This window comes from Aythya ferina (assembly GCF_964211825.1).
Source record: "Aythya ferina genome assembly, chromosome: 1".
Taxonomy (NCBI): domain Eukaryota; kingdom Metazoa; phylum Chordata; class Aves; order Anseriformes; family Anatidae; genus Aythya; species Aythya ferina.
The window spans coordinates 121,904,555-121,925,904 of NC_140296.1; the positions used below are offsets into that span (position 1 = coordinate 121,904,555).

The window sequence follows — 21,350 nt, forward strand, 5'->3', positions numbered from 1 at the left end:
CTGCTAGGACTCTGCAGTGCAGATAGAACAAGCGGCACCCCCACCATATCTGCAGCCTGAAGGTATAAGTAGCGTGGTTGAGAAAAAATGGTTGGTGATGCCTGCCTAGTTTTTACCTGTGCCAGGGGACAGCTCTCTTGGAAATGCCTTTCTTGCCCTGATCTACTGGATGTGGTGCTGAGATCTCTACCTTTTTCTAACCTCACCTTGTGTTTGTTTTGACAGAGGCAGCGGGCAGCGATTGCTCCTGAAGTTTGTCAGCAACCACAGCAGCGGCACACGCTGCCTGCTCTGCCCAGCGCTCAGCTCCACCACCAGAGGATGATAAATGCCCCAAAACACAGCCACGTCAATCAGCTCCCACTGCCCAAAAGGTGGTAACGAGCAGGGACAGAGCTGATGTGGTGCCCTGTGATCCTACAGCTCTTCACTTTTGACTTCGTGCTCTGTCTCCCATTCCCCATCTGGGAGAGGAGCACCTCCCTTCCCTCGTGGGCTTTGTGTTTTTAACCATTCATTAAACAGGAAATTTATTAGATGCGATCTCCATTCTCTGCTGTGCCAGCAAAGAAGCTGAAATCCAGGATGGGTGCAGGTGCCTCTGAAGATGTCTCGTGGCATATTGTGAAACCTGAGCGTCGGTACAGCAGTTATGAGCTGCAGTGTTTCAAGGACAGGAGTTGTCACAAAAGCACAAATGTGAATCTGTCACCCTGAGGTATGCTTGGAGAAGAATTTAAAAGCAAAGCTAGCGTGAGAGAGGCCCTTCCTCTGAAGGATACACTCAGATACGTGCACAGATCAGCCATCGGTACTGGGGAGGGAGCTGTGCTGAAGCACCTTGTTTTGGGTTTGGCAATTCAGAAAGGATCCGGTGCCTACATCTCAGCTGATAACTTGAACTGCCCTAACATACGGTTGTTTCAGAAAATGCTGTCCCAGTTCCCAGGCCTGGTGCCCTCTGGATAAAGTTCCTCTGGCAGGTACTGTACCTCAAAGGCCATCCATGTGGAGCATCCCCCTGCAAAGACCAGAAAGCAGGGGCACAGGTGGGTGGACCTGAAAGTTTTGTTCCTAGCCTGCGACCCTGCTGCAGCACCCTCAGTCACTTTGGTAGCCTCAAATCACATATACAAAGCTGCTTCCTAAACCTTCGGAGAGGAGGACACCTTTCTGGGGCGGAGGAGGGTGAGAGAAGTGTTTAGAGAAGAGGAACCCTGAGCCTGCGTTCATCTCCTGCGTGAATGTTGGGGAATGTGGGGAGACATCGTCAGGAAACGTATCTTGAGCACGTAAATGACAAGTGAAGTAGCAAATGTGACAAGTTCTCCAGCTGAACTCTGAAAGGCACGTTTGGCCCTGTGAACAGAGAAATTTCCCTTAATGAAACAGGAAGACAGCCCGCGGGGAGGCAACTGACAAAGGAGCAGGTGGCAAATGAGGACCGAAGGAAGGATGCACTGGATTAAAAGCACAAGTGTTTGTACTGTGTGTGCGTGGGGAGAAGTATGTCTCTGACTTTTCTAGGAAGGTTCCTTGAATTGACCCAGAAACCCCTCTGAGCACATCCTGAAAACCATCTCCACTCAGGCCATAAGAAACAAGGCTTGGGGCATTCAAACCGCATCAAGGATCGCATAGCTGGGGGGGAAATTATGAGCAATCAAACCACCCCCTGCCCAAGAAATTCTGGGCTGGCAGGAGACGTTTATTTGTTGATTTATTTATACTGCAGTTCTCTGCCTATTCCTTGTTCGGTTTTGTTTTTTAACTTAGATCATCTGACATGTTCGTGAAGAAAGAACATTTTCCCTCTCGCCCCAGACTCTCACAGAAGAACAGTAGAGCTTGGCATTCACTTCTGAATGTCATATGTTTCTTGCTCTCCGGGGTTTCTTTACAATGGTGTCTTAAACTGGCAAAATAATCAGAAACACAGCAAGGAGGAGAGTACAGCAAAGGGAACTGTGGTTCCTTTATGCAAGAGACGTGGGTGGCACTAAGCTTCTGGCTCCCAAAAAATCATAGCGAGGTAAAAAACATGTGCAAAGGACTGCCTCGCTCAGCGGATAGTCCCCATTGGATCTTGGGAAGCATCCATGAAGGGGCTTTTTGAAGGGTATCTGAGAGAGTTGGTCTGTGTTCCCTCACTGGGGAGCTAGCACCCAGGCATCTTGCTGTGGGACTGGGGTTAAAGTACAGGAAGGGGCAAAGGGAGTGAGATGAAGCCTAGTGGGGAGGAAGGCATGAGAAAGCAAAGAATAGGCAGCAAACAGAGAGAGAGAGGGGCTGTGTTTAGTGTGACAAGGCCACCCTGCTAGCATCTCAGCACCAAAGGGATACGGAACGGGCTATGAGCACTGTGTCGTCTCGAGACCCTAGAAAAGTCCTTACAGAGCAAGGGTCTGGCATATTGGAAGTGGATGGCGTGAAGGAAGCCTGGCTTCTGCAAAACACTTTTCATTCTCTAAATGTCAGAGCTTTGTAACCAGGCCTTGCTCAGAGCTTTATGTCCCAGCCTCTGTATGAGGTAACCAGGCCTTGCACTCCAGCAGGCTTTGCTGACCCGTCCCCGCCATCAGGCAGGCGGGCCCAGTGATTCCACACACCATTAAAACAAGATTACATCCTTATCTTTGTGGGTTTAGTGCATGAGCAGAGAGCAAGGGAGTAAAGGAGTTGATTTATGATCTTCCATTTTCCCCTCCAAGATGGGCACGGTTTCTGCCCGTATGAAAAGGAGGGGATATGGTGATTAATTCCCCAGCCTTTAATCTCATGCGGGGCCTACACAGGATTTTGGCACTGCCAGTGGATGTTTGCAGCGAGGGTCTGCTCCTGCTGCAAAGCACACGTGCTTTTAGAAATGACTTCTCACTCCGTCCCCATAAGAAAGCAAAATTATTGTTCTTGTTTTTTCCCCCTGGGACCCTGGATTGCAGTGATATGGTACGCTCAGTGCCTGTCTGAGACTGTCCCTTTCGTGCCATTTCCACTCTTGCCTCAGCCTGACCCTGTGGAGAAAGGAATCGGTGAACCAAGAAATTCTGCCAGACACTAAATTGTTCAGGGCCGAGACTTTGTGTGGATGTACATAAGTGTTACCCCAGGCTAGCAGACGTTTCAACCAGTTCAGCACAAATATTCCTTTCCCTGTAGAGCAAACTAAGGACAGCACAGGCTGCTGCCAGCCTGGCTGCATCATCTAAGGGTAGGTCAGCAGGAGACACCACTAGCTCTGATGTTAGTTTTGTTAGCAGAGCTTGGTGGGAGAGCCCAGGTGTGGAGCAGCAGTGAGAGTTACAGGCTTCAGGGAAAGTGAATGAGGGGTGCAATAAAGCTGCAGATCAAGCCCTAAGTGCTTCGAGGAGGCATCCCAGCACCTGTTTTTTACTAGCATCTTAGTATCTGATACTCATGTTCTCTGAAATTCATCCAGTTCACCAACCGATGAATATTACTAACATTTCCTGTTGCAGAAAATGCTATTGACAGAGGAAAGAGAATGTCAAGGAAGTAATTTTTAATGGTTATTTATTTATATTGAATGGTACTAGCGCGTTATTAAATATGATGTGAATAGTACAATATTACACCGTTGTCTGTCTTGTAGCACGAGGGCTTACTTCTTTTCGAGGAAAACAGAGTGGACGCTCCTGGAAAATGTATTGGTTTTTGTTGTTCTCATTCCAAGGGTACTCGCTTTGGTCTTCATCTGACCCATATGCTACGAGAGAACTTCAAGCAAAACATTTCAGGTCCCTGAGACTGATGTCTGCATTTTGGAGGTGAAGGAAAGAGACAGAAGGGAACGGGGGTATGTAGTGTAAGCTCCATAGCCCCACAGCATCTCCAGCAGCAAGCTGTTGGTTGGGTGACATTTCAGGTGTCAGCAAACATTGATCCAAGGTCATGCACCCATTTGGCCTCTCTGCTCTGTGAAAAGCCTCTCCCAAATAGTTCCAGAGGCCATGAAACCTCCCAAGAGAGGTTTTTCAACTTCTTCCTTTTTCCTGGAAGGAGAAGCAGTTGTTTAGGACAGGAAGCGATGGGAAGCAGGCATGGGCAACCAGGTTGCTCTCACTGATTTACTTTGTCATTTGGCCAAGGCACCTCGCATCAGCTATCTGTAACTTTGATGCTTTTTTTTTTTTTTTTTTTTTTTTTATAACAATAAAGGACCTGCCTCTCAGAAACACAGAAACACTTTTAAGGATATTCTGAAGAAGCATCGCTAAAAATTTAGCATATTGGAGTACAAGCAAAATCCGTAGCTGCTTATATAATAAAAAATCCTGTTCACACAGGTTTTGCTTAAAGTGCAACATGGCGTGTACAAGCAAAACATCGTATGAAAAGCTGAGAAAGAACTGTGGTAGCCAAAGGCCTCTGAAATCTCCACCCTACTAGAAAAATGTGCCACCTCCACCCCCAAAACAGAGGGACAGCTCTGCTTGTCAGTGGTGACTGAAAGCCTCTGCAGTGCCTTCACAAGGATTAATGCTGCTTTCCTTGATAGAAACCCCGGGGATTGTTTGGTATCACTCTGTCACACCAGTACATGCTCTTCGCCTTCTTGAGCCCTGCATTTTCAAGGCTAAGCTTCCCAGCCACACGGTTGCATTTTAAACCAGGAACTGGTGCAGGTCCCTGGAGTTAAGGAAGGGAGAAGGAGGAGAAAGAGCAAGCAAGAATGAATCTTGTTAAATGGTGAGGTACTTCTCTCAGTCCCTCATCACATTCAGGACTGATTGGAGGTGGATTTACACTTGGAGGGAGGGAGGGAGGGGAAGCTCCTTCCCCTGGGACATCCAGAGGCTCTTGCACAAACTTAATTTCAAGCTCTATTGAAGATGGTGTTTGTCTTTTTTTTATTTTCCTATGCATTCGTTTAATTTCTCAAGCAGACGTGAAAATGAGAAAGGCAGACCTTTGACTGCCAAGACAGCCCTGTTCCTGCACCTTACAGATCCAGTCTCACATTGTTTTCCTCCATCAGTGCCCTCAATACATCTGTGCACAGGGGTTGCTAAAATGCTTGCCAGCTCCCTTTCATGCTTCAGTGGAGACAGGTTGGATTGTTGGTGGTTTTTTGTGTTTTGTTTTTTTTTTTTTTTTTTTCATTTAAGCAATCCAATTCATTTTTAATTCAAATCCCCCCCGGCATTCTACGGCAGGTAAAAAATAGGAGTGCAGTGACCTTGAAAAGACTTGGGCTTGCTGGCACCACAGAGTTCTGATCTGCATTCAGCTCTCCAGTCCACGCTTGCTCTTTTGTGAGAAAAAAAAGGCTTCTGGTGGTTTCTGATCCACCCATTTTGGTGACAATGGGAGAAGGGGAATGAGAAGGATCATGATTCTTGCATTTGGTTTTGGAAGAATCTTGAAGGAAATGTTCCTGGAGCTTCAGCTCTCCCAGCCAGCACAGAAACATGTGTTGTTTGGCTCCCTCTGTGCACAGCTGATGTGGCTAGTTACATGTTAGTTTCCCATGTATATGGGAAGCATATATAGCATATATATGTGCACAGGCTGAACTGAAGTTTGGTGCAGGCTGTTGGCTTTCCAGCTGACCTTGTTGTGCCCCAGAACAGGCACAAGGTGACAATTTTTACACCACCTGACTGCCATAAGTTAGCAGAGCTGCTGATGCAGATCAGCTGCAGTGTGTCTGGCTTCTCCCTGCCTCAGAAATGGATGCAGACAGACAAGCCTTGCCCAAATTCTTCCTACACCATTACTTCCCACTGTGATCCAAGTGTAAACTCAGGCAGTACCAGCTCCTAAAACAATTAATGCCAGCAAACCTATGTCAGCACTAAAATCTTGGTTCCTATGTGTTTTAGACACAGAGGTTCCCCTGTGATGGACGCAGAGATTAATTCTTTCCCATCCATGGCTTTGTACTCACTGCAGCTTTCAGAAGAGCAGAGGGCATCACTTTGTTTTATGAACATGAAGACAAGCAGGGTGTGTTTGCCATGGTAATGGAGAGAATGCCGCAGGAAGAACACAAATGGTAGAGCTTCAAAGCAGTGTGCAAGAAAAGCAGACTTTGCTGCAGGATTGGGTAGGTTTCAATAAAAACAGACTTAGTCCCAGCAAAAGAAGTGTTAAATACATTTATTCTTAACAACAACAAAACCACAACAAATTATTTTAAATTAAATGTGAAATGGCAATAGTTTACACCCAGGCCTCATGTAATAACAGGTTGTTCTGTCCAGCAGAATAAATGAGATCAAGTCTCTTATAGATGTGTCCCCCGACATCCCTTCATCCAGCTCTGAAGCAGGAGTACTCCCAACACACACGGTACCACCTCTAGCCCCATCTTTTTCCCATGCAACCTCCTGTTGGTAGCTGCTTTGCCTGGTTTGGAGCCATGCATGTTGACTGATGAGCCAGCATATGGGACAGCTTTGTCTTGGAATGGGATGGGAGGCTGAGCTGAGGAGGCCTGCCCCTTCTTGCAAGGGAAAAATTTGATTTTTACTACTTTCCCCAGTGCAAACCCAGCTACTGCCTTTTCCTAGATGGCTTCTTACAGAAGATGTCCTTTTCTCTGTCAAAATTAAGTGAAAATGGACAGCACGTTAAATCCATTATTAGAGAAGGCAGAAAGACTGACAGCACAATCACACATGCCCCATTTCATTAAGAAAACAAACAGAGAAGACGGGGGTGTAAAAGCCAAAGTTTTTATAGGCAGTGAGGCAACAAAAGGAGGCTCCTTGCTGTGGCGTCTATGCAGGTGAAACACTTCTGTAGTCTCCTGAGATGCAGGTAGAGAGCGGTGCATTTATTTCAGTTGATCAAATCTTGCTCAATTCGGTCATTTAAAGGCAGGACAGTGACTGTGCTGGAAGTGCAGAAGAGCTTTTCCTGTCTCCACCTGTGAGGGAAACTCGGCCATGTCAGGCGTGCTTTCAATCTCTTCCAAAAATCCTGAAAAACACCATTACCAAAAACAGTTACTTCAACTCCACATATGCACACAGTGCACACACCATCCCCTTTCCCTAATAAGTCAATATGATTTAAAAAATATATATGTTTATTGTACCATCAGACTGTTTCATGTGCCACCAGGCTGACTGCTCCAAGGAAGACTTATCGGATGAAAACCAATATTACAGTGCTCGTTTTCAGCATTTTCCTGGAATTTTAATTTCTACCCAAAATCTGCTCGAAAGGAATCACGCATAAAGTACCATGTAAATAAAAAATAAAAATAAAATAAAATAAAATAAAATAAAATTTTAAAAAAAAGTTAAAAAATAAAAATAATAAAAATGTAAAAAAATAAAAAATAAAAATAAATAATAAAAAAATGATTTGTGACAGCCCGACACACCAGCGGGTCCCTACCCGCCCCACAGCACCGTTAGCCCTCAGGGCCCCACGGCCCCGCCGTGGGGACTACAACTCCCAGCATGCCTCGCGGCGGCGAAGCGCAGCCGGGCACGGCCCTTTCCCGCGCTGCATGCTGGGAGCTGTAGTTTCACGGGAAGGGCGGGGGCACGTTAAATGGCGGCCGCCCCCTCCTTCCACAGCTCAGAGCGGTCGCTGTGGGCTCAGAGCAGGGCTGTGGGGGGCCGCGGGCGGCCGCTCCCCTCCTGGCGGTGTCGGCAGCGGGGAGGGGTGGCACCGGCCGTGAGGCAGAGCCTCGGGAGGTGCCGGTGTGAAGGAGTTCGAGAGCCATGTCCCTGCCTCGCGTCGAAAACCCCTGCTTTCTGCTCTTCCTCCTCGCCTTCCAGGCGCTCTTCATCCTCATCCTGTACCGAGGCGGCCCGGCCGGGGTGTTCCGCGGGCTGTCGGGCTCGCCTCAGGTGCCGGATTTCTCCAAGCCCCACGATGTGTACACCAACCTCAGCCTGCTCGCCCGCCGCCCCACCGAGGATGCTCTGCCCTACTGCTCGGCCCGCTCGCCGCTGCTGGGTACGTACCGCCTGCTGCTGCCGCCGCCGCTCAAGTGCATGTTTTTCCAGCTTTTCTGCTTTAAAAGTGGTATTCTTCCACTGGCAGAGCTTCACGGTGTTAATTGACTCGTTTTCATTGGTTTCGTGAGGTAAAGTGTGTCAGTGAGCTGCAAACTTTCCATGCCAAGGGGTTGGTTAGATGTTGCGTAGGGAAACAAGTGAAACCAAAGCACAGCGTTAATCCCAAGCTAATAAAGCTTTTTTCTTCTTGTTTTGCACCCCCCCCCAGCTTGGTCATCCTACACAAAGTGTGCCCACAGTTGTGCTTTGGGATTTGGATCTCCCTGCTCGCTGACTCACTCCTGGTTTCTTTATTTCAGGCTTATGTCGAGCCTGTAATTCAATATCCATTGATGTTAAGTACTCTAAATATTTAAAGAGAGTGTGTCTTGGCACCTTGCTCTTAGTGACGATTGCTTTGGCCTGTGACTATGTGCCATTTAGACCCCAAAACTCCTCCATTAAGCTTAAAAGTCTAAAGATTGCATCCAACTCGCAGCAGGTCAGAGCTGGTCCTAGAGTCAGCGTGAACTCAGCTCTTGCACTGCTAAAAAGACTCAGAAACTTTGAGCAGATGCAAAGTCCAAGCCCTAAAGCAAGTCTGGTGGTGAAATGGTTTGTCTGTGGGATTAGTGGAGCCCTTCTAGCCAGACAGCTGAGTTCTGTGAGCGTGCACGTGCAGGTGGTTTGGCTATTTCTGCTTCCGAGTCTACAACGCAGTAAGTTACTCTGGTCTTTTTATCTGTACTGTTCTGGTTTCTGTGATTTTTTAGGTCCTGCGTGTCAGTAGTCAAGCACTGCGTAGTTGTGCTGGTGTTCTAGGGAAGCAGCTGACTGCAAATGGAGCCCAGTGAGAGCAAAGTGGCTGGCCTTGCTTCACAGGTGCAAGTACTGTGGGAAACTGTGGCTGCGTTTCCTTCTGTGTCAAGTTGCTTATCTAGGCTTAAGAGCTTTGCTGGGGTGCTCCAGATGAGCCTTTTTTGACTCTTCAGTCCTCATAAGGATGTGTGTTCTTTCACAGAGTTTCTTCCCTCCCCTTGCTGAAGTTCAATGAAACCCATGCAGTATGTATGATGAAGTTGTAAAACTTTTGGGTATGCGCTTCAGCACTGTTCTTGGAAACAGCTCTGCTATGTTACTGAAATACTGAAAGTACAGAGTCTCTTTGCACAAGTGCTATTTGTAATGGTCTTAGTGTAGTCTCAGTTCACCTCTAACCAAAACCCATCAATTGTTTTGGGAAGCTACAATTCTGTGTTTCAGACTCATTAGTTTTACGTGAAAGCACAGCAGAAATGTCCTTGCACCTTGCAAACAAAGTGTGATTCTGTGCAGCTCATCTGCAAACAATCAGATAAGCAAGAGTAGTGATGATGCACGTGGAAGAGGCACATGCAAAGTAAAACTATGCTAAAGCAATTGGTGCTTTCAAAGCTATGAAACCTTCTTAAGACCTCTTTTCCCCATCTTTGGGAGAGTTAAGAAGAGGGTGGGTTGGCCTGCATGGGCTAAAATAAGGACAATGCTAGTTACAGACAGAAGCAAATGGTAAAGTTGACTAGGAGAAAGAATGAGGCAACATGGCTGTGGAAGTTTTTCCTAAGTTTTGAGGAAGTTTTTACTAACTCCAAAAGTTAGAATTGAGCATGTGAAGACCCTTGCTGTGAAACAATCTATTGGAGCATTGATACAATTCCAGCTTAAGAAAAACAAACATTCTGCTACTGCTAGGTGATACTACCTTTTTAAATACAAGAAATAACATATTCCTTCTGTTATTGGTATATGCCAGACTCCTCTGAGGGTGTCTTGTTATTTTTCCTTCTAGAAAAGCATGCTGCTCTGTGAGGTGCTTGCCCCTCACATTCAGATGTGCCCATCACATAGAAAACAGATGTATAAAGACTTTACAACTGTCTTGATTGGCTGTTACCATCGCTCCTGGGACTGATCTCTCTTGGAAGCATTACATCAGAGAGAGCGATTAATATTAATTTCATAAACCCATTAAATGAGATTTCAAATCAATTCTTGTGGACTCCAGTCTGCAATTCAGAGCTGGTAATAATTCACCGTGTCCACTCCAAAACATGTTAAAGTAACTGGAAGAATGCCAAATGACATAAATATTTCCTGGATTGGGGCTTTTATGAAGTGCAGTGCTTTCCCCACTTATGTATACAGTAGATCACTTAACTAATTGCTTGAACAGAAGATCAGATTGCAGCTCCATCTGTCTTTTTTCAGCTACCTGAATCCATTTCCAGGGCAGTGGAGTAAGAATTAACTGAAAATGTAATTGCTTAACATCTCTGCCTGGGAAGAAGATCTGGATTTAGCTTTTTAATGCTCAGTGGTGCCCATTGACCCTTTCATGGTCCATAACTCCCAAAGCATTGTACTGGATACTCAATGTCTTCAGTAATATTGAGGCTGTTACTTCAGTTCCCTCGAAGTTTCTGTACAAATAACCAGTTGCCTGTTTCCACCTTTGGTTTTGGAAAAAGCAGAGCATTCTTATGCTTGAGTTGCTCTCACTCAAACTTAACCGAGCAGCATTTAAACCCAAAATTTGGTGTTCTCACATTGTGTGTGAGATGTGTTGTTTCTGTCAGTTCATCGTTTCCTCTTACTAGGAAAAAGCTCGATGGCAGATGGCTCTGATTTAGTTTTTTCGGAGGGGTACCTTACTTCCAGCATGGTGTGTGCTGAACAAGTTAATTTGGCTCTTGAAGCCTTAATAGTTCCATGTTCCATCTGCAACTCTGATTTTTTTTTTTTTTGAAATCCTGTCATGCAGTGGAAGAACTTTTTCAGGCCCTTCCTGTAGCAGTTATTCCTTTTCACTCCTGCCATAACCTTTTCATGAGCAGGACCATCTGTTGTGGCACTGAGCTGTTCCTGCTGCATTTTGCAACGCGTGCTCTCCCACTAGAGCTTCTTTCCTCTTAAAAGGGAAGTGAAGAGGTAATAATGCTGAGATTTATCTTTAGCTGCTGCTGAGGCAGCCTCATGTTCTGTCATTGGAAATTGATGCTTAAATTAAGGCTGTCAGTCTGCTTTTTATTTCTTTTTCATCCAGGTAGTGGTAGAATTATACAATATGAAGTAAAGTAATGCGTAAGTAATATACTGTGTGCTGCTGCGCTTTTTCACTGATATATTCATCCCTGCTACCATTACAGCTTGTTCAGCTTGTGCAAGCTTTACTTATCGAACTCAATTATTACAGCGGCTTATTCTGAATTAAATGTATAGCAAGATGGTGTTTAGAAGTCATGTAGCTCCTTCCTTAAGGTGGAATAGATCTGGTCACAGTTAATGGGTCCCCTGATACTCAGATGTGTTGCCTGGGAATTAAAACAAGCAGGGAGCATGCTGTCCCAGCCACCAGCTGACAATATGGGCAGGGACTTGTATTTATTTCTCTGTGCACTGAGGTTTCCTATCAATTAAACGCTCTCCCTGCGGTGATGCAGGCACAGAAGGAGCTGAGGAACCAGGCTGTGGGGAAAATTGACTGGGTATATCAAGGGGTTGATCTTGTACCTTGTCTGAATTGGGATCCTGTGCTTTCTAGCATGACCAAGGTGGTGTTTTTGTTTTGTTTTTCTTTGTCCTTTCCCAAAACTGAGCTTCAGCTGTTGTATTTTTCCCTACTTGGGCCAGCCTGAAACCGTGCTGTTCATGTGTGGGATTTAATTGGATTACAGTGCAGTAGCTGGTTGTTAGTTGAAACTGGACAGGAAGGAGAGCAGAGAGCCAGAATTTTGTTTATAGCCAAGTTGTAGGGCAGCCAGAGGTCCGGGGGATATGTCACAGGCTTTAACTTTTTTTGTTGTTTCTGCTTGACATATGCTGAGTTTCAGAGCTGAGGTTTTTGAGGTATGGAGCCAGGCAGCTCAGGAGAAGATGACATCTGGAAATAAAATGATAAAATTCATGTGTTATCCTCATGAATCGTGTGTTTGTGTATGCAGGGAGGTGACAGGAGTGAAGATCATGCACGTTATCTCACTCCTTCCCTTGTGTCGAAATTCAGATTTAATTTTGGGGATTTAAGGATTATTGCTACAGAATCTTCCTCTGTAATGCAAATAGCCTGGATTGTGGTAGGGAAAACAAAAACATGCCTTTGTGGGAGAACAAAAGGGATTAATTCCTTTTTTTTATGTTTTCCTGGGAGCAATGATCTGTAGATGAAATCCAATCTGAAGATAACGTTTCTTCAGCAAGCTCCAGTTGTCATCAAATTGCTGGGTAATGGCGCTTTAGTTAAAAGAACTGATAATCAGGGAGTTCATAAATCTGCAAAGCAGCATAAATTACAGGTTTAAAACACTGTTGGACTGAAATGCGGTGGCCTTAGAGGCGGCACAGGAAACTGCCTGCCTAAAAGTAATAAACAATAAATGCGACCTAGACACACGAAACTCAGCGTGGTTCTCTGAAGAACAACTACTCCTCTGCTTCAGATGGGCAAGTACAGCAGCATCCTCCAGTTCCCTGCACGGGGTAACGTAGCCGAAATCAAATTGCTCATGAGTTTATCATGGGCAGAGGCTAATCCTCTAGCCCTTTTTTGACTGTGTGAGGGATGGGATCGGTGGCTGTTCCTACTGATCTTCAGGAAACACTCACATCTGCTCTTTTAGAAGGAAAAGGAGACTGCTACTGGCCATAGGTCTGCCTGTCAGAGATGTGAGGTGTACCAACTTCTGGCTCTGGATGGACAGCTTCAGTCTTACTCCAGAGTTACTCCCTGAGTCTTGCACAAAAACCAGCCAGCCAGTTGAAGGGGTGTTGCTTCCTCTCCATCAGTGACACAGGATGTGGGTGCACACAGGTTCGGTTCTGTTCTTTGTTAGATTTGTAGCAGAGACTTGCACGTAGGATAGGCTGGAAGAAATGCCTTGTGGGCTCACCTGCTTAAATATGCATCAGACTTGAGACAAACCCGTACTTTTCCCAGCTGACATGAAAGCTACTAAACACCAGGCCTAAATACTTACTCTTTCTCTCCCAGGCTTCATTATCAGACGTTTCAAGAGAGGATAATTTATTTCACTGCTGAAGAGGGAGTCTGGCTTAGAAGATACCGAAAGCTCACTTCAAAACAGTCACAAGATTAACTATGAGCTTGGAAGCGAAAGAAAGTCTTATTTATAGCTGTACAAATAAATAAGTAACTTGTCTCACAGGCTTCTGGAGTAAAAAGTATTTTGTCTTTGAGCAGCATGACTTGCAGAGGATTGTTGGGCCTACTTAAAACCACAATCTTGTGATTGTCAGATCTTAATTGCAATCTAGGTAAAAGGTTTCCTCCTAGCTTATTTAAATGATAGATTTAATCTTGTTTGTTCTGCATTTTTGCTTTATTTTCTTAGAGAAGATGACAGTGGCTGGAAACCACTAAGATACGCTGATTTGTGTGCAAATGTAAATTTTTTTTCCTAATTCTTGAGCCTTTTCTCACTACAGGTATAGGAATAACCATAGCGTGCAGTTGTTTGTTTTCATATTGCTATAGTGCAAGACTTGTGTTAACAAAGTGACTGATACTTAATGTTGTTTTTTTCTCAAGCTTTTTCATTCTGAAGAATTCCGATAAAAATGCAGAAAAAAATGTATATTTTAATAAAAATTCCTGAACACAGTGGATGTTTTGCATTTAAAACTGACTCTGAGTAGAGGAACTATCCTATCTAGCTCATATTGCTGCCCCATGCCTATTCCTGTAACTATGAAACATCTCCCTTCTTAGCTCTGCTGTCTGTTTCTCCTAAAATTTTGATAGGAAAGTGTGAATACAGCCCTTGTGTCATGTGATTTTAACATCAAACTGAACTTAAAACTTTTTTTTTTGAGATAAAGCTAACATTGCCTAAACCATTTATGTTTCTTAAATAATTTATATTCATCCAGACTTCAGGCTATTTCCTCCCAACCTGCTGATTATCTTTTTGGATGTCTTTATCCTTGAATCTACTCTGAAAGAGCCTCAGAGACTTTTTCCATTCGGGCAGCCAAAAGAAAAAGCCTGTCATAGATTTGTTTTCAACTCTACTCTTACAGGGAGTACATTTATTCAAGGAGACCATCTAAGTAACACAAGACAGCTTTGCTTGTGCAGCAGGGAGCCAATACCAGGAAAAAGAGAAGCTGGTGTCTTCAGCAGTGACCATTTGCAACTCATCCAGTATTTCTTACACAAAAGTTGAGAAGCATTTATGAGCTTACTTCTGTTTGTTTTTTTTGTTTTTTTCTTTTCTCTCCTTACAGTTGGTCCCTTAATCGTCTCCTTCAGGGCGCTCCCTAGTGAAAGAATGATCATCAAAAAAAATCCTTTCGTTCAGTCCGGAGGCCTCTACAGACCACCTCACTGCTTGGCCCGCTACAAATCAGCCATCCTCATAGCATACAGCAACCAGGAGAAGGACCTTCACCATCTTCTTTACTATATCCATCCTTTCTTGCAGCGCCAGCAGCTCAGTTACAGAATCTACTTGATTCAGCAGGTAAGCTTAAATCAGATCCACCCTGCTGGGGGGAGGCTGAGTTTTCCAGATCAGGTTCTGAGCAAGAAATGTGAATCCTGCAACGTGGAAGCACCGTTTTATGCCTGGGTCAAGCAGGTCAGTTATATGCCATCGTACCTCCATGGCTGCTGCTGATTGAAATACCTTACCACTTGTCAAGATCATTGTTCTGCTATTGATTTGTTGTGCTTTTTTTAGTTCCAGAGGGATAAAGCTGTCATTAAGTGGTAACTTGTATTTTCAGCAGTTCAAGAGTTGAATGTGGGCTGTCTGTCAGTGGCTTGTCAGCATAGCTACTGAGTAAAACTGTTGAGACTAAATGCTAAACTCAAATCAGGTATTTTTAGACTGTATTAAGTGAAAACATCTGGCTTGACCTTGCTGTGTGCCAGCCTATGCAGGGCAAACAGCCGCGACTTAGCTGATGGGGGACTGGTGTTGCAAAAGATCAGTGGAGAGACGGACAGTTCTGGGTTCATTAATTGAAACTGATAGCTGAGTAGGGCTGAAAGGAAGCTTTTTGTTTGTGGCAGGGATCTGTTTTTCTTATTTCTAAACTTTAGGAAGCAGTAGTCAGGACAGAAGTGTTGATGTGTGTGCGTAGACCTGAAGATTGACTTACCTGGTCTCTACGTCTGTCTTCCTCATATGCCAATGGTGTATGGCCCCTGATGCATCACAGTTCCTGAGAATATTTTGAAGAGAGGAAGTAAAACTTTCAGGGTTTAGGGATGAAATTTTCAGCCAGTGGTGAAGTACTCCAATGTCATTCAATTGATAAGGCTTTTGCACTAACATCAGTTTGAATCAAACGATCCTCTGGTTTAGGTGAAGCAACTTATGGTGTGGTGTGTTTTTTTTCCAGGTGGGGAATGGTACTTTTAACCGAGCAAAGTTGCTTAATATTGGTGTCCGGGAGGCCCTGAAGGATGAAGATTGGGACTGCCTTCTTCTGCATGATGTGGATCTAGTACCTGAGAACGACTATAATCTCTATATCTGTGATGAATACTATCCCAAACACATGGCTAGCGCCATCGATAAGTTTCACTACAAGTAAGTGCTTCCTTCTGCTTTGGGATGTTTGTATCCTAATGGGTTCTCTTTCCTCATAGATTGCATCTTTCTCTGTCCACATTCATGCTGCCTTTAAGATCTGGGGGGTTTCTTTTTTGTTTTTGCACTAGTGGCTTCCCCAGGAAGGGGTATGGCTGACCTAAGCCACATAACATGAACAGTTCTGTGCATGTATTTCCCCGTTCCACTGTTAGCTTAGCTTGGCCAATAAAGGCAATCAGAAATCTGCCAGTTCTTCCCAGGATAAAAGTATGGGGTAGGAGTTACTGGAGTACATGGAAGATGCATGATGCAATGTAGGTATTTGGAACTAACTTGAGAAGTTAATTTTAAAACCAGCTTTACCTTGACCTACTCGGAGGGAGGGGCAGGAATTACGCTGATTTTGCTGGTTCAAGTTTCAGTAAATAATGAGTGTGTCTTAATTTGGGGCTTAAAACTTTCCACAGGAGTACTGTTAAACCAGCTACTTTGCAGCCATCTGCTTCTACAAATATTCTGCAAGGGATGAGATTAATGTCTGTGACTTGCATTGTGTTGTTTGCTTGTTAAGGACTGGTTATTAGCCCTCAATATTGATCCTTTTTTTTTCCCTTCTCTTTTTAGTCTTCCTTATAAGTCCTTCTTTGGGGGTGTATCTGCTTTGACTCCAGAGCACTACATGAAGATGAATGGGTTTCCAAACACATACTGGGGCAGTGGTGGTGAAAACGACGACATCGCTACAAGGTATTGATGCACAGGGCAGACTAAAAACAGAGCCCAGGTGTTGAGTGAAACATTTAGCGTTATTCTGAGGAAGAACTAAGATGTGGCTCCTCAACATGTTTGCAGCATCATTGCAGTCCAAATGCTATTGGCATTGGGTGTGATGGCTGTCAGAAAACGCTCAGTATCTGACTAATTATTGTGCAATGGGAAGACAAAGCTTTCCTCAGACACTGGGGGGTAAAACATCCTAGTGCCTTGACTTGCTCAGGATTGCTTCCAAGGGGTTGTAACTGCCTGTAGCTGACAAGTGATTTCATTGACATAAACAGCCCCAAGGAAGGGAATCTATGAGCCACCCTGATTTTTCTTTCTCTTTATTTATCATTTCCCAAACAGTTGCCAACCTAGGTTGCTCTAAATACTATCTAGTCACCAATACTTGGAATTAAGGAACACAAGGAAGTCTGATTTCTGTGCTGAGCGCTGGAGAAGTCTGCGTACCACTGAGTCAGTGACAGGGAGCTCTGACAGGATTTTTTCTTGTAGGGTGGTTGCCATGGCAGCAGCATGCTATGCAAGTGAATACAATGAGTTTAGTTTCAAGTACTCTGCCTCATGCAAATGGCTTCAAGTACAAAATCATGGCTTGTATCTTCTTTATTAACCTCTGTAGTTGCACTGTGCATCTTTATTGTCTTGCACTGAGGCAAGCTTACAGGGTGGTTTATAAGGCCATTATTGTCAGTTTAGTTTTATGCTTTGTTGGTCCTGAAGACTGTAACAAAATTACAGTTTTGGCGGAGTTTTCTGGTTGAGAACTGTAGGAGGCTTTACAAAGCTTTTCTTTCTTCTGAGAATTGAAATCAGTTTGCTTAACACAAATCCTCATTTTCCTTTCAGGGCTAGCTAGTTGAAATGGTGGATGGTTGTTCAGAGATTCAGCACTTATTACACTAACAGGATGCCTAGAAAACATCTTTAAATTGACTATTACAATGCTGTTCTCAGTACAGCTTTGGCCTCTAGTGTGATTTTTCAAGTACCAGTGGTAAAGTCATCTCAATTAATGCATGAGAGCACAATTCCCTGCAGAAGTGTCTCAAGGCAAGCAGGTTATGTAGATCCCAAAATAGCCCCCTCTTGAAGGGAAATTAGTCCTGCATTGCTATTCTCACAAGTTTTCAGAGAAAGAGGGTTCTAGGTTTGTGGAATCCATAGACAGTGACTTAACTAAAGCTTTATTCATATGCTGAAGTCTCACCTTGCAAAAGCTAGGAATGAGGTAGCTGGTTTGGGATAACCAGGTTGATGCCCCTAGTGGGACTGGATTTTTAGGAGTACTCAAGCACTTCTTAAGGTAGAGAGAAAAAACTTACCAGCATCAGTGAAATATCCAAAAGTCCTGCATAAAGATTTCATGCTGGGATACTGCTCATTAAGACAATTAGCAAAAATAGTAATAATTGTGGCTGCTACTTACAGTTGGTGGACTGTGGTACTTAAGTTGGTCCTAGTAAACATCAGGACTTACCTTTTATTAGAATAAAATACTATTCTAATTAGAACTGCTGCTGTGTTAATATCATCAGCTGCAGGGAAATCTGGGTTCTTAAAACAGTAAATGAATGCATTAAACTAATAACCTCATGAAAGAGTTAATATTGCAACAGCAAAGCTAGTTTAGTGCTTCTTTTTCTTATTGTACATTTAATCAAAATAAGTGATGTTCAAAAAGCTGCCTTGTCTAAAACCCAAACTTGAAATAAGTGTCAGTCAGTGAAATGTAATCATCTGATATCTCCAGCCTAACAAATACTCGGTTCTGTAGCTTCTTTCAGCTTCAGAACATTCCTGCTTCAGTGCAGCTTGCTGTGGTACTAGATCTCAACAGAAGGCAATCAAATGCTGCAAACATGCCAGTTAAATAAGCTAAATGAGGCAAACATTCATTCGTACATTTGCAGGAATTGTCTTTGCATAAGCAGTGTCCTGCAATAACAAAGGCTCGCCGGGTCTAGCAGCATTACTGGTGATTTCTGTTGGTAAGCTAACAGATGCCGTCTGTAATGGATTGCTTAAAGTCACACAAAATGCAGTTTTTAGCAAGCTCTAATTTAGAATTCTGAAGCTGTAGATTGCTTTTTTTTTTTTTTTTTTCCCCGCAAACTGTCCTGCAGCTGACCAGGTCACAGTTGCTACATACAGACACCAGAACAGCAATCTTTCTTGAAGGCAGTGCTCTCATCAAGGCTATTTGCAGCAGTGGCACTTCTCAAGAACAGACTTAACTTCATTCTGAAACTCAGGCCTGGATTCTTTCAGAAAGGACAATTTTTTTCTAAAAAAAATGGTGATGGAGCTCTAGGCAGTAACAGTTCTACTCTTACAAGGAAGTGAAAATAATGCTCACTTGTCAGATGCAGGGGAGTTGCTCTTGAAGGCTCTGTATGCTGTTGTTTGTTCCTTGCTTGCTAATCCTCTTTGTACCCTGTCAAAATACAGTGCAGCTGGGAGCATCCTAGCCTAAGCCTGGTCAGAACCTGCTGGAGAGGATAATTTGGCACTGTTAAACTCATTCCCTTCAGCTTTTGCATTTTGCTTTGACTGCATTAACACTGAACATCCTCTCTGCCCTTGACCTTTCCCTAGAGCTAAGCCTCAAAATTACATCCTTATACCTAAACAAACATTTTATTCTTCCTTTTAAAGGATCCAGTTAGCAGGAATGAAAATTGTCCGGACCCCATCTCACCTTGGACGCTACAAAATGATGAATTCCAACAAAGAGACAGAAGAGCCTTGGAGAAGGTAACTGTCTAGAGAGGGACAGGTGGGAAACTATTCCTTGCCTTGCAGCAGTCCGTTACCCTCATCTTCCTCAAAACATGAAGTCTTGTGCCACTGCTTATTTTCTGCTTTCATGCTGCTGTTTAAAGAAAGCTCGTAGTCACCTTGAAGTGAACTGTACTGCTTATGTCTCTGCATTTGAAGGGTAAATGTATTTCTCCTGGTTTCCTACTCAATATCAATTTTTTCAGGGAATACCAGTTTCAAAAATGCTACCACAGTCCATCTTATGAAGAGGGAGGTTTCTGTTTGAAGAGGCTCTTCGTTACAATTTCCAGATAAACAAAGCTTGCTTTACAGTCTGCAGATTCAGTGTGCCATTAAAATAAAAAAAACAGCATTTCAGTTTGAGGAGGTGATTAAGGTACATGACAGACCTTAGCAAAGACCCAATTTTGTACGAAAAAGCTGGTAGAAGGTGTTGGGTCAAGTGTGGTGGAGGATCCTCACTGACAGTGCAGATTTCCCTGTCATCTTAAACTCAGGTTTCCATAACAACCCTGTCTTAAGTGTACTTACAGCAGCCTATGTACACCGTTCCTGCAAGCCTCCTTGTTGTATTCCCAGCTCTCTGCTTGCTGCCAGGCTCTTTTTTTTTTTTTTTTTTTTGAGTGTAGCTGCCACCCCACCAGTCTCCCTTTCTGATTAGGTTCCAGTCCAAGTTGTCCTCATTTGTAACACCCAGCATGAAGTTCAGATCTGTTCAGCCTCCTTCTTCTCTAAGGAGAATTTTGGGGGGGGCTTTGGCAGCTTTCATCTGCTAATCCCCTGCCCCCTAGAAGACTGTTTCTTCTGTTACTTCTATTTAAAGCATCAGCTGTAAACATCACCTTTGTTCTTTCACCTAACTGCAGCTATTCTTCCTTCTTCAGGTCTGCTTCCCGACACAACACTGGAAAAACATGGAAGGATGATGGAATGAATTCCTTAGAGTTCAAGCTTCTTTCTAGGACAAAGCATCCTCTTTATACCAACATCACCGTGGACATTGGATACGTTCCCCCATTTTCTTAAGAGAATGTGAACAAAAGTGGAGTGTGAGTTCACCACGGCAGCATGCTTACAGGCATTCAGCCTCTACCTCCTGTTCTAGTGCAGAGTCTGCAGTGCCTGAGACTAATCCTGTTGTCTTTCATGCGTTTAACTTTTCTTCTGAGTGTACAGGATTTAGAAGAAAAGGCTTCAGGACTAGGGTATGATAGCTACAAACAGGATCTGGCTTACTGTAGAAGTCCTTTAAAGCACTGTAAAAACTACTGAACCAAATCCACCTCTCATCCCTCAGGCTCTGGGGATTAAGGTCTCCTTGACAGTAAGCTGACCCCAAGATTTCTGGAACCTTTGTTCCATAGCTGGATAGCTCTGTCCTGCTGCTTACGCAAGTGGTAAGTGGGATTCAAGCCATTCCGTCAGCCAGGCCTCTGAAATGCTGTATTTTGAGAAAGAACTCAGTGTTGAAAGATATTACAGTTCTGTAAATACTTCTGTGAATTTGAGTAAAGTTGAGGTGTATGTTTGGATCAAGATTTTCTAGCGTATTTAATAAGAGCTGAGTAAAAGAGGAAGTTGCCCTGAAATCAGATGAAAATAGAGCTTGAATTTGTGGTTGTGTGGCCAGATCAGCAGAGTTTTTACTGTAGGTGTCAGTAATTCACATTGAAAGAAACCCCAGGCTCTCTCCTGGCCTAACTTCCTGCTCAGCATAGGGAAATTCATCTGGTATTTCAGCTGTTGCTCAAACATTAATCATCTCTCAAGGTTGATCTGTCTTCAATATAAAACACTTCTAAGAAATAAAATACTGGAGGAAAAAATTTAAATAAAGTCTGTCAACAGTGCAGCTGTGACCCTGGCAGGAACACATTTGTACTTTCCTACCAGTAACACTGATAGTCTTCTTTACACCTTGCCCTTTTTCGTAATCTTTGTCAGTCAGTAAGTGTGAGATAGGATATTTTACCTTGTTATGCGGAGATCTTATAGTCAAGTTCCTGTTCTTTGTTCACTGAAGAGCTCTATCCAGCTAACACCCAGTCTTTCTCCAGCTCTGTTAACCAGTGCACTTCCTTGCAGATCTCTCCAGAAAAATGCAACAACCTGCAGCCTACTGCAGAATTAGACTTCCATTCTGCCCCAGGGTGCTTGAGCATTCCCACTGCATGGCGAGGTGAGCTTATAAAGGACAAGAGATGCC

The 21,350-nt window shown here is 43.9% G+C and overlaps 2 protein-coding genes and 1 long non-coding RNA gene across 5 annotated transcripts in view; 2 read left to right on the top strand and 1 right to left on the bottom strand.

The window, feature by feature from the left end:
* LOC311436829 (galactosylgalactosylxylosylprotein 3-beta-glucuronosyltransferase 1-like) overlaps positions 1-3,593 on the top strand; it is a 26,944-nt gene extending 23,351 nt beyond the window's left edge. For all 3 annotated transcript variants that reach the window (XR_014693104.1, XM_084519337.1, XM_084519338.1), the window contains one exon: positions 226-3,593. The gene's annotated coding sequence lies outside the window, so the exon portion shown is untranslated. The remainder of the gene's footprint in view (positions 1-225) is intronic.
* On the bottom strand, positions 3,047-7,209 carry LOC311436842. Its single transcript, XR_014693116.1, has 2 exons — positions 7,067-7,209; positions 3,047-6,948 (listed from the first exon to the last, which is right to left on the bottom strand). It is a non-coding gene; the product is annotated as an uncharacterized lncRNA (long non-coding RNA).
* A 291-nt stretch (positions 7,210-7,500) lies between these two features.
* LOC311436933 (beta-1,4-galactosyltransferase 3-like) lies at positions 7,501-20,676 on the top strand. The gene is made up of 6 exons (XM_084519514.1): positions 7,501-7,941; positions 14,265-14,500; positions 15,387-15,577; positions 16,205-16,327; positions 19,019-19,117; positions 20,029-20,676. Exons 1-6 carry the CDS (start codon positions 7,704-7,706, stop codon positions 20,168-20,170), a joined length of 1,029 nt encoding a protein of 342 aa, XP_084375640.1. The 5' UTR covers positions 7,501-7,703; the 3' UTR covers positions 20,171-20,676.
* The last annotated feature ends 674 nt before the right edge of the window (positions 20,677-21,350 follow it).